This window comes from Coturnix japonica, chromosome 12, assembly GCF_001577835.2.
Source record: "Coturnix japonica isolate 7356 chromosome 12, Coturnix japonica 2.1, whole genome shotgun sequence".
Classification (NCBI taxonomy): Eukaryota; Metazoa; Chordata; class Aves; order Galliformes; family Phasianidae; genus Coturnix; species Coturnix japonica.
In genome coordinates this window covers 6,458,470-6,474,129 of record NC_029527.1, presented here as the reverse complement: position 1 = coordinate 6,474,129, position 15,660 = coordinate 6,458,470, and the positions used below count along the sequence as shown (strand labels likewise).

The following is a 15,660-nucleotide window of genomic DNA, read 5'->3' as shown; positions in this document are numbered from 1 at the left end:
CAAAACTGAGTTTAACAACTGCACTGTGCTTTACTGACTTTACAGCGAACAGATCTGGCTGTACCTGTATGACAGGAGTGCAGAGGTCTCTCAGTTTTCCTCTGGAACATACCAGAGCACTTCCTAGCCTGCTTTGTGCAACTCATCCTCCACAAGAGCAAGATAAAAGACAACAGACCTCATCCAAACACCAAACCATGAAACAGGATCTACTCTTGGGTCCCGCAGAACAGACCAAGTATCAAATTATGCAATACCCAACATCTGCTAATCGCAAACAGTATCTGGAAACTGAACCATCTCAATAGCACTGTGTTTTCTGAAGCCATGTTTCAGATGCCATACCCCATCTAAGAAGCCAAACTACCTTAAATATACACTTTGGTGCTGCTCCTCCTTCCCTACATAAATGCCACTCAAAATTTAAAACTAGTTCAAATCAGACCAGCAGGAAACACAGCTAAATGCAACTGGAATCTGCACTCACTTCATCTGTTTAACAAGTCAGAAAACAGCACATGGTAGAATAAGGCAAAAACCAACAAATTAGTGAATTACCTTATCAACAGGACTTGGTAATGGAGCATGGATAACACTTGAAAACAAACAAAAAAAGAAAAAGTAAACACAAAGTATTTATGCTACAGAATATCAGTTCACAAATCACTGTGTGTTCCATCAAGATGCTTTGTAAGGTGATAAGACTGGAGAACTTACAATGTAATCATGTAAAAATGGTTAATACTCTGCTAGGGGCTATTTTTGAAGTTACAGAACTATTTTCAAGCTATAAATCAAGCTATAAATGTGTTCTAAAAATACATTTTACCAACTTTTACTTGGAGTAGGTCAATTTGGATGTGTAACTTCCATATTTGATATGTAACCATTTTAGTAAGGCTTCCACCAACCTACATGCACAGAACAACACTTCCAGGAAGGCAGCTGACCTGGTACTCTTGTTCACAAATTCACATGCAGTAACATTGTTTGGTAACTTCCACAGCTTTGTGCGATTACACATTTTCATCAGGAATCAAAACCCCACACCACACATCTCTAGCATTTCTTATTAGTGCATGCAATTACACTGAAGATTTCCCATACTGCTCTCTTTTGACCAAGCTTTCCATGAAGCAAAATATAAAGCTTCATAGTAACAATGAACAGCTACACCATGAGGAAACATTACATTGCTTATCTGAAGAATATGAACAGCGTTATGTGTACACATGTCCAGAAACAGAGATATCAGCTTTGCATTAGGAGAGCCTATGTGCATTTAAAGGAACAGAAACAACAATGCCAAAGTATAAAAGAGGGAAGGAGAATGGCTCATTTGCTTCCTTTTGCTCCTATACTTTTGTTTTTAATATTCATTTTGGTATCCTGAGGAACAGCGAATCAGAGAATCCAACTCGCTAAGAACTTTTTTATGCTTTCAGAGCTGCCTCAATTTCTCAGAGTAACAATTGAATGAGATTTATTGTTCATAATGCCTGCAAAAGAAGCACGTTCTCAGTTATTTTATTTACTTGAACATATCCAAAGAAACTGTTTTTGTGCCAATTTTCAACGTAATATCCATAAAATCCTCACTACACAGAAGTCTAATTTTGCCATATGCAAACAGACGCTTATTCTTACTCAGATCGCAATCGAGCTTCCATTCCATCTGGAAGAAACAGTTTGATTGTGGAGACTATACATCCATGAGTAACTGAAAAGAAACAAACATCACATCATCATCATTTGTCACTATTCAATTGTAAGTCCCACGGTTAAAAATATGGTAACGGTCTTAAACTCTAATGCAGGTGAACAAGAAAAGGCAAGGAAGCCTTCAAGCACTGGTAGCTTGGTCTGTCTGCTCAATTTTCCTTGGGGAATGGAAACTTTACCATGGGAAACTCAAAGCGGTCACACTGGGTACTTGCTCCTGGCCTACCAAGCAGTTCCAACCCCAACGACTCCAAATGCAGCAAGGCCAGCATGACTTCTTTACCGCAGCGAGTTAAAGTGGTACATTTGGTTCATAAAAGGAAGGAGAGAATAATGCATCTTACCTGTGTTAATGGGAAGGCGGAAATATCAACAAAATAACGAGCTAGATTTCTGACACAATTCTTGTGATCTTGGATACCACAGACTTCAAAGGTAACACATCCAGTCTGTGCCACCAAACACTTCATCAATTGGAACTTGACAAGTAATCGCTATTCACAAACACAGCAATCAAAAGGGAGAGCAGAGGAAGCGTACATGAACAACACAGAAGCACACCCAACTCAGCACTCACAACACCAGCAGCATTCAGAACCATCCCTCTATTGCGAGGCGTTTGTATCATGTGTCTAAAGCAAACCATCCCAACAAGTGGCCATTCCTTTTGGAGGGACAGAGCATGCTTCCTTGGAACTGAATTTGGGATTATATGAACTGACAAAAGACACTAAAAAAATAAGAGAAGGAAACACAGTATTTGATCTTCAAGTATTCAAGATTCTTCAGACACTCTTTAAACACCAGGACTGATCCCTCTTCACTAAGTTTCCTCAAAACTGCATTGATACCATTTCCAAGATGACCCCAAACAACATTTAGCTGGGTTTTGCTGTTCTTCCTCCTCCTGTGCAGTGCTATGAATCGTCAAGTGCATCTTCTTGGTAACATGGATAGAAAGATGGAATTTATTCCCAAAGCACTGCAGTAAGCTGGATGTGAGCATACGGCCCTCAATTGCTATACCTAATGAACCTACCTACACTTGAGGCAGAGGTGCTCTACTTTCATAGTTATTAATATCAGTAAAATGGTTAATCTGGATTAGTATAAAAAGGACAATGGGTGTTTTAGGACAACGGCAGTACTCCAGGGAAAGGAGAGGTCTTTGAGGAAACTGCCACAAATAGAATCTAAAAATACAGGAGGGGTGATCCAACTAAACAGAGCTCTCCCTTGTGTTCAGCACTAAAAGCTACATACAACAGTGAAGCATCTGATTTGCTCCAGGACTGTGGTAAACTGCCCCAGTACAACAAGAAATGTACGTGCCAGGGAAGATCAGACCCATCTCATATTGGATAAATCCATGGGGTCTTTTTTGTGGCTCTGAGGAGCCCAAATAAATGGTCTGTGCAATTCACAAATCTCTTGACAACACAACAAAAACCAGCAGTGCTATTATCTGTGGCATGCAACACTCAGACAGCTCACGCAGCAAAGGATCCTTCCCTTTACAGAGAGGAAACACTGATTTCAGGAAGAAAGTAGGAGGGTATCAAAAACCAAAGCTGACAAGGGGACAACCTTCACACTGTGCCACAAGATAACAGGATTCTTAAGTTTGCCCCTTTAATACACTCAAAACTAACTGCACTGAGAGCTGCAGAAGCTTTTTCCATATATTTAAAAAAAAAGAGAGAGAGAGAAAGAGAGAGAAGAGATACAGGGGATTTAACAGAGGCTATAAATAGTGCCCGTAAGAAGATACTGCAGCATTTTGGATACTTTATAGAATAAAACTACAATGACATCACATAACATCCAGCTATCAAGTAACGACTAACGGGAAAAAACAAAGCCGAAAGGAAAGGAAAGGTACCGCAACAGACAGGACGGCGGCACAGCGATGGGCGGCCATGGCAGCAGGAATCGCGGCTCCTCCTGCCTATCGTTCGGTGATGCCGCACGCCCGCGCTCCCCCGCGCCCCGCACTCACCTCGGGCACAGCGGTTCGTGCCGTACCGGGCCCGGGCTGCTGCGGGAAGGGAACGGAGGGAGCCGGGCCGGCTGCGCACGGCAGGGGGCGATCCGAGCCCGAGGAGCCGCGCCGGGACGACGGGAAACGGGGCTGCGAGCGGGGCAGCGCACAGCGAGCTAATAGAGCCGCGTGGGACAGACGGCACGGCTGCACTGAGGGGAAACGATGGGTTTGTGGGGTTTTTCTCTCGAAAGCTTTGCTTTGCACACAGACGGCCGTCCTGCAGCGGCACAGCTGGAGCAGACACCGGGCGAAGGGCGCCCGCTGCCCGCCTCGGTCCCGCTGCTGCCCGGTGCGGGGCTGGTGGTGGAGCGGCAGCGACTAAAAAGGAAGCGGCAGCGCTGCGAACATCCCCGGGCCTGAAAACGGCTTCAGCCCATCAGCACTACTTTATGTAAGACATCCCGAACCACAGTGTGAGCGAGACACGCTCCTCGAGACCCAATCAAGATAGAATTTGCAAGGAAATGACTTCCCAAAAGGCAGCCCGAACAATGACATGGAAATAAACATATTCCTACAATGTTTACACAAATAGGAATTTACGTAGGGAAGTTTGTGCTGCATAACGGCATATGGCAGAGTGCTGGGACGCCTTCTGCAGGGCAGGCATTATACAAATATCAGCATGCAAAATGGTCTCAAAGGGAACCACTAATTTAAAACCGGCTTCATGTCGGTGCTTAATTACGAGATTGAAGTGAACAGTAACATCTGAGATTACTCAGATGAACCAGGGGAGAAAAAAATGTGTTTGTCTGCATTCCAGCCGCATTCATGTGTAACCACTGTAACTGTGATGCAGCTGTTTCGTGCCCCTGCATGATGATACAATTCTCATTCATTGCTTGGGGAGGCACGGAGAACACAGACCTCACACGCTCTTCCTCATCGGCTGGCTCAGGGCATTGGGAGTGACGCTGAGTGTGGCTCCTGTCTTCAAAGCTGGGAAGAGCAAAGGAAGGCAGCAGAACCAGCCTGCTCTGTACTAATGCTCCGGCACAGGGGCTGTGTCATACTAACACAGAGCCAGAGGGAAGAACTGCTGCTGTCATTCCAATGAGCTTTCCATGGACTTTCACATAGGTTAATTGCAAATAATCACCAATAAAAACAAACAAACTCCATTTTTACCTTCTAAAAATGAAATTGTTTTAGGTCTAAATACACGTGAACAAATTTGGCCCCTTTAGTAAGGCCAGCCCCACTCGAAATACATAGTCCCAGGTTTAGCAGAGATGTAAAGGATCCCTTGGAGAGATATCCAAGGAATACTTGTATACTTGTAAAGTATTCCTTGGATATATCCACCTATACTGCTATTGTTCATTAATATTTGCGCTCACATTACATGAAGTAATGTTTTCAATAACTCCCAGACAATACCAACTAAACATCCAGGAATCCAAAACAAACAAACCCCCCAGCACTACACACACATCCCTGTACACACACATCCCTGTACACACACACACTCTCACTACGCTTTTGGAACTGCTGTGTAAGTCAACTGAAATGAGAATGCATCTACACCTGGTCCCATCCCAGCTCTGCATTTCCATCGCCTATTGAAATGCACATAAGCACCCACACAGCCGCAGAAGAAGGTGGCCCAAGGAAACAAGCCAACTGAAAGACCCGGTGAGTGGGAGGAGGGACAGATTCGGTGCTTTCAGCGAATCCATTTCTTTACCCAGCATACCACACAGTCACAAGACTCACTGCCAGCACAACGGAGGGAAGAGAAGCAATAAGGAAAACCTTTTCTTACAGTGGGAATACCATTTACTCTTAAAGATTACACTGCAGTAAGACAATGTAAGTACACTGGAAAAACAAACACAGAAAGTGATCCAAACCCCTTACCTTTCCGTGTGTTCTCCGTCACATCTACACCAAACTGGATGATGTCACCTGACATTATCTCACATGGTGGGCTCTCCTCAGACCCTCTACTCAGTCTCTGGCTATTAATAAAGGTACCATTACTACTTTTAGTGTCTTGAAGGTAGAACTGTAAAAACAAACAAAAAGAACATTTCGTTACCTGGAGAAATAAAACAAGTACGATGAAACAGAACCAGTAAAATTGAATTTGCTTTAAAATACAGCTTGATGCCCAGTGGAGAAGAGAACGAATGCATTAAACTCAAGATATTCTCCTCATGATGTAACACCTTCACACAGTCAACAAATGTTTTTATTTTTCAGTTGTTTGACACTACTGCCGGCATGGAAAGGATGACATCACCTTCCTTAGCAATACTTTTTGCTACACGTATGTAAGAATTTGTTCATCAGTATGAGGACTTCTACTGCACAAGGTGAAAGTGCCCGTGTTGCCCTAAACACGCTATAGGGAAAGCAAGGACTGAGAGTGAAAAGAAATGATTCTGAAGATGATGGAATTCAGGAGCTATAATAACACCTTACTGAAACTAAGGAAAACAACATCAGGGTGCTTTTACTTCTCAGGGAAACTAGTCCACACCATTATGTTAATCCTACGATTGATTCATCATCAGCTACCTTTGTAAATATCCATTTGTAGAGTTAATTAAAATTTAATAGCAAGTTACTGCATCTTAAGTGGCTTATGACACAAGGGGAACTGCCCCATCTAGGAGAGGCCACCTGGCAAGTGAGTCACTGGCTGAGACCTGATCAGCAGCATGAGAGGGACTGCCATGTTATTAGGTAGCCAGATGCAGCCCTTCTGAAGTGGGCCATGAGCAGTACTTCATGGCGACAGTGGTTATTAAAGGATCCTTATGGGACATGAGAAGTCCCTGACTTCCTGCACTTGGAAGGAAACTCATCAAGTAGAAGGTGGAAGGCCAAGTGCTGCCTCCAGAAATGAGCATATTCCCATGTCTTACCTATAAATGCAACTCAAGATTTTTTTTTCCTTTGAGTATTCATTTAAACAAACAAACATGCTTTTGTTCTGTTCTATTATCACACTCCAAACCAACTAAATAAATAAGATATATATCTATATATCTCTATGCTGAAACCACTGAAGGAACACTTGGGTTTAAAAATGATGAGACCAGCACTAGTACTTTTCAAACCTCATGACTCCAAGCACATGACACAGATCTGACATGCTTATCTCCAGCACCTGACAGCTTCAGTGCAATTGGGTCCACAGGATGGGACTCAATACAGCAAACAAGGCAAATGCCAAAACAGGCAAACTCAGCTAAACGGAGGTAATGACAGAATGAAAAGCAGCACATGAAAGACTTCTACTCAAAGAGATATGGCTTTGATCTTAAGTCAGAAAAAAATAATAATCAATTAGTCATATGTCCATTAGGACGAATTATGGGCAGAACAAGAAATATTGGCTGTTTTCAGTGCATTAATCATCAGACCCATCCCCTCTAAACAGCACTCCGTGTTATAAAATATTATATATTGGTATAAATAATAGTTATATGGCTTTTGTGACAGTTTTAGGTTTAAAGTCAATCAAATTAATTAGCTCATTAATTTACTTGTCTGAAAGTATTCCACCCTCATGGTTCAGTGCAGAGAATTGCTTTTACTTCCTGTTTGCTTTCAATTAACGTTCTGCTCCTTTTGAAAATCCTTCTGTTATGAAGAAGTGAGTCACAGGCAAGGAGAAACAAACATGTTTATGCTTACCTACCCCACCCTTTTATTTCCTACACATAATACCTGCTGCCTCTTAGTCCTCTACATTTTGGATTTGTGGATGCCAATGTATTTCTGCAGCATCCACAGATGGAGCATTGAAAACACAGCACAGAAAAACACAGGAGAGTTACCACGGGAAATGAAATGCAACACACCATCAGCAATGCTAAACTCACAAATTCCATGTGGAATGAAACAAGTGTAAATAAACAGCTATAATAAATACAAATTCCATTTTACATTATCACATTGATGTCCATTTAAGTGCACGCTACTAAATTTCATCACGTACACTTTAGAAAAGCGATGCTATTAAAATGCCTCAAAGCCTTTACAAACAGGATTAAAGCACTACTCCCTGCATCTAGCAAAGAAATAATAGACACCAGCTTATTAACACGTTGCTGGTGCTAAGCAGAAACACACTGACTTCAGCACTTAGAAAGAAGGTTTCAGCCATCGCACCCTTTATAGAATCCTGAGACACTCACTTCTGTACATTAACTACTATTTATGGCAGCATACTGTATTTAATACAGCATTATGTACTCCGTGTACTAGGTGGGCTCTCCAGTTTGCATAGTGCCTGTTACCAGCTCCTGTGTAATGCAGTGCCTTCTATGAAGGCACCCCTGCTTACAGTGTATACCGCCCAGGTCCAGCAGCAGTGCCGGCTTTGACACAACCAAAGGCATTTCTCTGCCCCGTGCTCAGTGCAGTCACACCACCACCTCCACCGCTGCACTGGCTCAAGCACTGTTAGCCCCAGCAAACCAGTTTGGAGAGCTGACGCAAACTCTGCTTAACCTGGTAGTGCCAGAACAAAGGGCAGTATGTGCAGCCCTAATTACACCTGGTTTCGTAATTCACATCTCCCTCCAGAACAAACTAAAAACTCAGCTCTCTTGTGCCTTACATCAGGGCTGAGTGCAGCTGGGACAGGTGAGGGCAGAACCTTTGAAGACTGTTAAAGATTTACTGCACCTTTAATTCAGACAATGATACGTGTGGCTCCAATGGCTCTTTCCCCTCCATCTGAGGCAATGCACAACTATTTAAGAAACTTACTTTCCAGTATCATAATGCCTTCTCACACAGAGAAACAAATTCTAGTCCATGTTATGATGTGGTCACTTATGTTTTCATGGTTGTTTGCATCCTCTCATTTATACCTCATTAATAAACTCACTTAATTGCCCTTATCATGCTGCTTCCACTAAATTTAAGATGTTACTTTGAAATCAAGCTTCCCCAGGACAGCCCATATTAGTTAGAACCTCCTTAGGGGACTTCCAAAGTATTAGAATTTTGTTTCCACGGTGTTTTACAAGGTATTATGTGGTATTGATCATACTCGAGGTTTCTGCTGAGCTTCGCAAACTGAACAAAATTACCTCCTCTGCTTCGACCTACGTGACAGAAAAACCTTACACCAGTGAAGTCCCACCGCTTTTTAGGTCAATGACTCAGAGTACCAACAGCTTGCAGATCACAGTCTACATTTTACTTCTGTGCACAGACAGAGTATGGATTCTTGGTGATATGAGGGAGTCAGAAAATTGCAATGATCCAGATTGTAGCTTTACACATGGAACGTAGGAGAATTTTCAAAGAAATAAAACCAAACCAAATAAACAACCATTCTGCTTAATAGCCACCACAGAACTAACACACTATTTCCAGGAGGGAGGCTTAAGATAATTCCTTACTTAGCCAGATGAGTGAGAAAGTAAGATGTCAATTTCTGGCTTTTTTTGTGTTTGTTTTCCCCCACGCCATGTGCTGTTCTGGTATTGCATGAGACATTGCTGAGGGAACTCAAAAGACAAACAGTGGGCTCAGAGATGCAATGGAAATCTTGAAAAGAAAGAAGCACGCTCTTTCAGTAGCTTAATTACATCGATTTCGTTACGGTACAAGTGATGCATTTTGTTTTAGCCTCTTCCTACAAAACTTGCTTTTAGCAACCATTCCCTTCTATACCTTCATTTTGACTCTGTACAGCATTTCTTTCAACCCACCACATTACATCACTAAGGATCAATCCCGAAATTTAACATGAAGCTCTAGAATTAGCCAAAGAAATCAAGAATGAACTCGTTAATTAACTCACTAAAATTAACATTTTAGCTTTCTCAGAGCAAGATAAAAATCTCCAAAACCAGCCATGTATGGTAAACGATCGCACATTCAGAAGCCCAAGGCCAGACTTTTCCTGCTGCAGAGCTGTTGGTTACATGGCACAAGGTAAAGATGGAAATGAAGGCTTCACATAGAGGACAAAAAGAAATCAGTGTTTAAAAAGTGTTCTATAAATGAGTTATCGATCATTCAAATAGTGGGCTTTTTTTTCCCAAAAATTCTTACAATAACCACTCCAAGTTCAACACAATGTACAAAAACACCCTGAAGCCTCTTCCAGGATGGAAATACACCAATACTGCAGGAAGCAGCATGTAAAAAACAGTGATCATCCTGATTCACAGAACATTTGCAATCACTACATAAAGCCTCCCTTTTCCATTTGAAGAGCACATTACTGCTACTCCATCAACTTGAAACATCTGTTCAGGGCAATTACACTGAAAATCATAGAGAATTACTGAAGAACTGAGGGAATTCATCTACACAGATGTGAGATTCACTCCATGAATGGAATGAAATCTACTTCTATAAATGCAGACACAGACCGCAGCACACGCTTGTATGCCACCCTTGTTCCATTGCTACACTGCAATTGCTACACAACAAGAGGCACCAAAATACAGGCCATTGTGTCCTTACAAAAGTCAACCATCAGTACACTCAATACATCTTCACTGCCTATGCTGTTACAGATATACAAAGAGCCTCCCAAGTCTCAAGGCATTAGTTTAGTCCAGAAAGATCAAAATATGTCAAATTCTGATGCTGAGGAGCTGACAAGTTCATCTTTTTGTTATACTGAGAATGAGAAAGGAGAAGCAATGGTGACACCTACAGTAATAAAGCCATTCAATTCTACACCAAAAGTCAACAGGTTCTTCACTTGGCTCATGCTAGAGATGAGATAGCAATCATTGAACAATTAATGCTGGTAGTACAAATGCATTGGACTAAAGCCAGTAATCACATATAGCAAATAAATGGGGATCTAAAAATTGCAATACTCCAAATCAAAATTGATTGAGACACAACTGTGCAGACCTGTCTCATACTAAGTACTCTACTAAGAAGTGAATTATTTTGGCTTTGTACAATCTCCATTACAAACAAGTATCTTAGAACAAGACAAACCAATATGGCCAACATTTATCACACTGCAGCCAGAAGGTTTCTTTTCCCATACAGTTAGTAGGTCACTTTACATTCCTTCAAATATTAATACTGAGTGCTTTCTGGATGTGGGAGCAGCAGTTTCACTAGCAGAGCACACTGTGCTAACCACAACAAATTCCAGGTTGATCCTTTGGCTGTAAGATAGATGACAGAAGTTCAAATGCTAAATTATCTCCAGATTCAAATGATTGAGTTCCTCATTCTGGTCTGCTTAGACACATCCTAAATTCCTTTCCACTCACTCGCTAACTCCACCCACCTATCAAGGAAGTAAAAGTATTTTTCTCCATAAGCAAGCATAATTCGCAGGGTGGGGTACATCAAGCAAAACTGCTTTTCTATTTAGTTTTATGTTAGTTAAACACGTGGATCTAATAGCTCTTTGCTCATTGAACTACTTGGAAACAAAACCAGTGCTTTAATTTGTGAGATCTCAGCAGACCAGTTCTGAAATGATTCTAGCTACCCATGGCAGACACAGCCAGTGAAATGCAGGGAGGCAGCTGAGGAGAGGGAGGGAGCAGGGAACGTGTCCTTCTGCTGACCGAGAGCTCTGTCCTGTTCCCACCTTGAAGGTTTGTTGACTGTACTACCAGGACAACCCTGCTGGCCGCTCATACCTGTTGTCAAGCAAAATAAACTGTAGCAGTAAAAGCAGCTTCGTGCCAGCATAACTGAGTCTGGTTATAAACAGACAACCTTTTCTGGATGTAGCTGAAGTGCTCTGAAGTATGAATTGCTTTGCTGCTTGCCATGCCCCGATAGCTTGAGTGCTCTCAAATTCACTGCAGGCCTCGTGTTCAGCTCAGCTTTTGTTTGCGTGATCTCAGCAGGCTTTGCCTGAAATGGGCACAGGGCTGTCTAGGATTGGAAGGCCAGGGAGGAGGAAGCACAGCTGGGACAGGGCAGCACCGAGCAGCCAGACCCCAACAGCTCCAGCTGTGCTCAGTACTCAGCCACAGGTTATACTCATGTTCTCCTCTGTATGGAAAGGTCACCTTTCTCAACAGAACTGAGCAGACACTTCCAGGCGTGCCGTACCCAATAATAATTTGGTCAGGACCTTCCTTTTGATGCACCGTGCCACAGTGCTTACTTTAGCAACTGAGTTCTGAATCTACACTTAGCAGAATTTTCAATAACGATACATTGTAAGTTTTCATGCATGCACACACAAAGACCAAACAAAACCAACCACATTACAGTGTGTTTGCAGAGAAATACCACCTCTATGTCAGGCCCATCATGCGGCACAACTGACTTTCTAAACCAGCATTAAACCCCCATGTTTGCCAGCAGCTGTAACGACCTGGAGAAGGAAAGCTCAGGACCCAAGGTGACCACAGCCAATAGCACTGTACTGTTCTCCAGTACCCACTGCAGCCCACGTCATCTGCTTTGGATGAGGAAAATTCAGAAATGGGATGCCAAACATTTATTTTAAAAGGATTATTATTATTATTATTATTATTATTATTGTTATTATTGTTATTATTGTTATTATTTTTATATTAGGAAACAGTCACTGTTAACAGAAATGCTATTCAAGAGCCTTAGCAATACTTTGTATTCCACACGACAGTGTTTAAGTGACAGCTCATACCAGGAGTGGTGCTTGAACTTAGGGGCTGAACTCTCATCCCATGCTCTGCACTAAAGGTGCCTGAGTCTGGGCTTTTCTGTTACTATTGTTTTTTGAACTAGAACCAACAAGAACAGAATCACCATCATGAAGGCAGGTTATCCTTGCTAACCCACCTGCCCTCCTGCTCCTCTAGCAGAGCTGCTGACACACTCTTAACCTCACACACTACTTTGAGAAGCAATTTATAATCCAGTTTGAGAGCTGTGAATTTAAAAACACCCCAATTTTCACATTCTGTAACTGCAAATCGTAGTAAAACTCCCCGTCACAGAAGAATGAGTCCTGAATGCTCTTTATTACACCGTAGCACCTCATACCTCAATAAGCATTCATGTAGACGGCTGCTGCTGTAGGATGTGATATGACACAACCCCAGGCACCACGCACAATACCACTGCTTTTACTGAATAAAGTTGTCTGTGGTGATCCAACAATGAGGAATAAATGGTTCAAAAAGGCAGAAGTTACTCAGCAACACCAGCCCATCCTCAGACCATACAAGTGATCCAGAGATGCACACACCATCCAAAGGAACAAGATGACGAGATGCTCCGGAAAAAAAGCCTTTTTTAACCCCAAATGTGAGCACAGTGTGCAAAAATAGATCTCTCTCCATCAATGTCGCTAGTTTTGATGCAAAAGGCTATTTTTAAAAAGATGAGATCTAGAAGAAGAGTTCTAATCGAGAAGTAATTTGGTTTATATATAGCTGACTGACTCGCTACAGTAAGACATCTGTCACCATAGTTACTAATTACCGGTCTTTAAAATACCTCTTTTTACTTAACTTTTTGTCCTTAGGTTTCACAAGAATTCCCCCAAATCAGCCCTTGGCTATGAACGCTGGTCAGCTTCATATCAACAAGAAAAAAACCTCGATTAATTCTCCTCACAGCTGCATCTTAAAGTCTGTCACCCCACATACATGGTGCTTTGAAACCTCCTCTTGTAAGATAATCACAGAATAGATGAAGAACACTGACAGCCTCAGAAAAGGAGGTGCAATCCCATTCTCAAAACAGACAAAGCAGAAACGTTCCTGCCAAGCACCCCTCAGCTCACTGCTCATCTGTTGTAATTGTCTTGAGAGGAAAAAGTAAATAGATTTCCATCTGCACTGCACCCGAAGGATGCTGAGATATTTTAACACATCTTGATGCTACTTTAAAATAAATGAACAATAAAGTGCAATTCCCAGAAAAAAATTACATCGTCCTGAGATGTTCAACTTGACTCATTAGAATACAAAAGCAACATAATGAAGAGACTTAACTCTGCATTATTGGTGTCGTTGATGACAGCATCCTATACAACATACAGGTACTTGGAAAAAGCCTCCGTAGCTCCGCATTACCTGGCTGGTGTTGGGGACTCAAACTACTGCATTAAAGCAGGTTTTCCAACAGATACTGTACTTGTTGCCATGTAAGTTGTTCTGCTCTACTTCATTAAGAAAGCTCATTCTCTTGTTACACAAGACACGTCCTTGGCTATGTATCATTGGCACTGATTACTCTGTATAATTTACATCAACTTCTATCACCATGGCACTCAGACTTACCCTGGGGAAAACACACCAGCAATGCACCTTTCTGACATGTTACGGTGCTCTCTCTATTAATCAGTTATGGCTTTAAAATCAAGAAAGAAGAAGACTCAATAGGCCACAACCCAAAAAATTCACACTTGTTTAGGACAGCCACGTAAAATAACACAAGAGCTCCAACATGCAAATTCTTGCAGAAATATTCCATCGTGATTCCCTTGCAGGAATACTTTCCTCTAAAACCAGACTAAAGCCAAATACTTTTGTATTTGATCTCTTCCAGTCTTAAATGTTAAGAGGCTGACACTAGTAAAGCTTTGCGCTAACAGAAAATAAACCCAAGGATCCATAACACTTATTAAAAGAAATGCTGAATTGTTTTAGTGAGAAAATGCTGAGGGACAGGCAGAACTGATAGAACAAGCAGAAAATGAATGAAAGAATGGCTTAAAAAATGAAGTCTTTGAATACTAACAGGATCTTGCAAAGGAGACTATTAGGACAAGAAACTCAACGCTAACATTATCTATTTTTTCTGCTTCCTCAGAATTCCTGAAGTAATCAGACAACTCAATTATATATATACTTTTTTTTTTTTAATTACCAAAAATGGAGATTTTAGTTTAGAAGTTTGATCGAATTCCTGTCAGCAATTATATTTTTCAGTTGCAAGCTAAATGGAAAACAACAGAAGCCAACAAGGTTACCCGATAGTTCACCAGATGAAGGGCCAGACGAGAAAATCTCCCCTATGGAATCAATTAGATGGAGGCAGGAAGGTAACCCATCAACAAACTCAAACTCCCAGCACAATCCCAGGCGTTTGGAGGTCGGTGCAGTACTGCAAAAGCTGCCCAACTATCTTGCACACACTGAAGTTTCTCCCTTGAGTTAATCATTACATCGACGCTCCTCTGCTCCTCTTCTCACGTGTTCGCTTTTTAACTGTACAGAGAATAAAGGGAGTATCTGCTGCAACTACTGCAACCTTTCCCCACTTTTATTCCTTCCACATAAGGCACTGCTGTGTTTACCTACCATCATTAATTCCACACTACTGCTGTTTTATGACAGCAAGACCTCCCAGTGATCACACATTCAGATAAGAAAAAGACAAACCACATTGGATTCCACAAACACATCCAAACACAACTGTGGTGTGGTAAGCAGTTTTCTCATTAATACTTAAAGAAAACTTGTAAAAACCTCGATAAACTTACAAAGAAGCTGCCTCCCTTTCAGCAAGGGACTTCTTTTCATTCTCTGTTTTGAACTTCACTATTCTGTACAGAGAACTAATGTAATTAACTGGAAGCAAAACACTGTCAGAAGGGTGCGGCTCCACCCGAAGACGGAAAATTCATTTTCCAGATAGAGGAGAAATTTGACAACTGGGAGTTTATTTGTACCGCAAGCATTGCCAAGCTGTACCTCCAGCAAAGGGAGAGCGAACACAGACTGGGAGGGAGCTGAGCTTATGTGCAGCTCAATCTTCAGTCAAGAATTCTGAAGGAAGCAGCAATTGGAAGCTGGTATTCACAAAACAAAAGGCAGGTTATTCCGTGCTCCTCTGAGATCTATGAGTGAGCAATAACAGAAGTTATTTTTTAATGCACATTTTTTAAAGCTTAAGGAAAAACAGGCCTGGAGCATGTGTGTGCTTATCGGGATGAGTCTGCCAGTAACGTGACAGAATAGGAGCAGGTTTTGGATAAGTGATTT

At 41.8% G+C, this 15,660-nt stretch overlaps 1 protein-coding gene across 20 annotated transcripts in view; it reads right to left on the bottom strand.

Moving 5' to 3' along the window:
• Positions 1–15,660, bottom strand: part of SLMAP (sarcolemma associated protein) — an 80,398-nt gene that overhangs the window by 50,116 nt on the left and 14,622 nt on the right. For 10 of the 20 annotated variants that reach the window (XM_032447218.1, XM_032447219.1, XM_032447220.1 and 7 more), the window contains exons 2-4: positions 5,630–5,777; positions 1,648–1,720; positions 559–595 (exon numbers count right to left, since the gene is read on the bottom strand). Coding sequence is in view for 2 of the 20 variants with exons in the window: in XM_032447219.1 (XP_032303110.1) it covers positions 559–595; positions 1,648–1,720; positions 5,630–5,777 (258 nt within the window). In the remaining 18 variants the exon portion in view is untranslated. Of the gene's footprint in view, positions 1–558; positions 596–1,647; positions 1,721–5,629; positions 5,778–15,660 lie in introns of those variants that run through there. The other 10 variants (XM_015874891.2, XM_015874896.2, XM_015874897.2 and 7 more) reach the window with 1 other exon arrangement.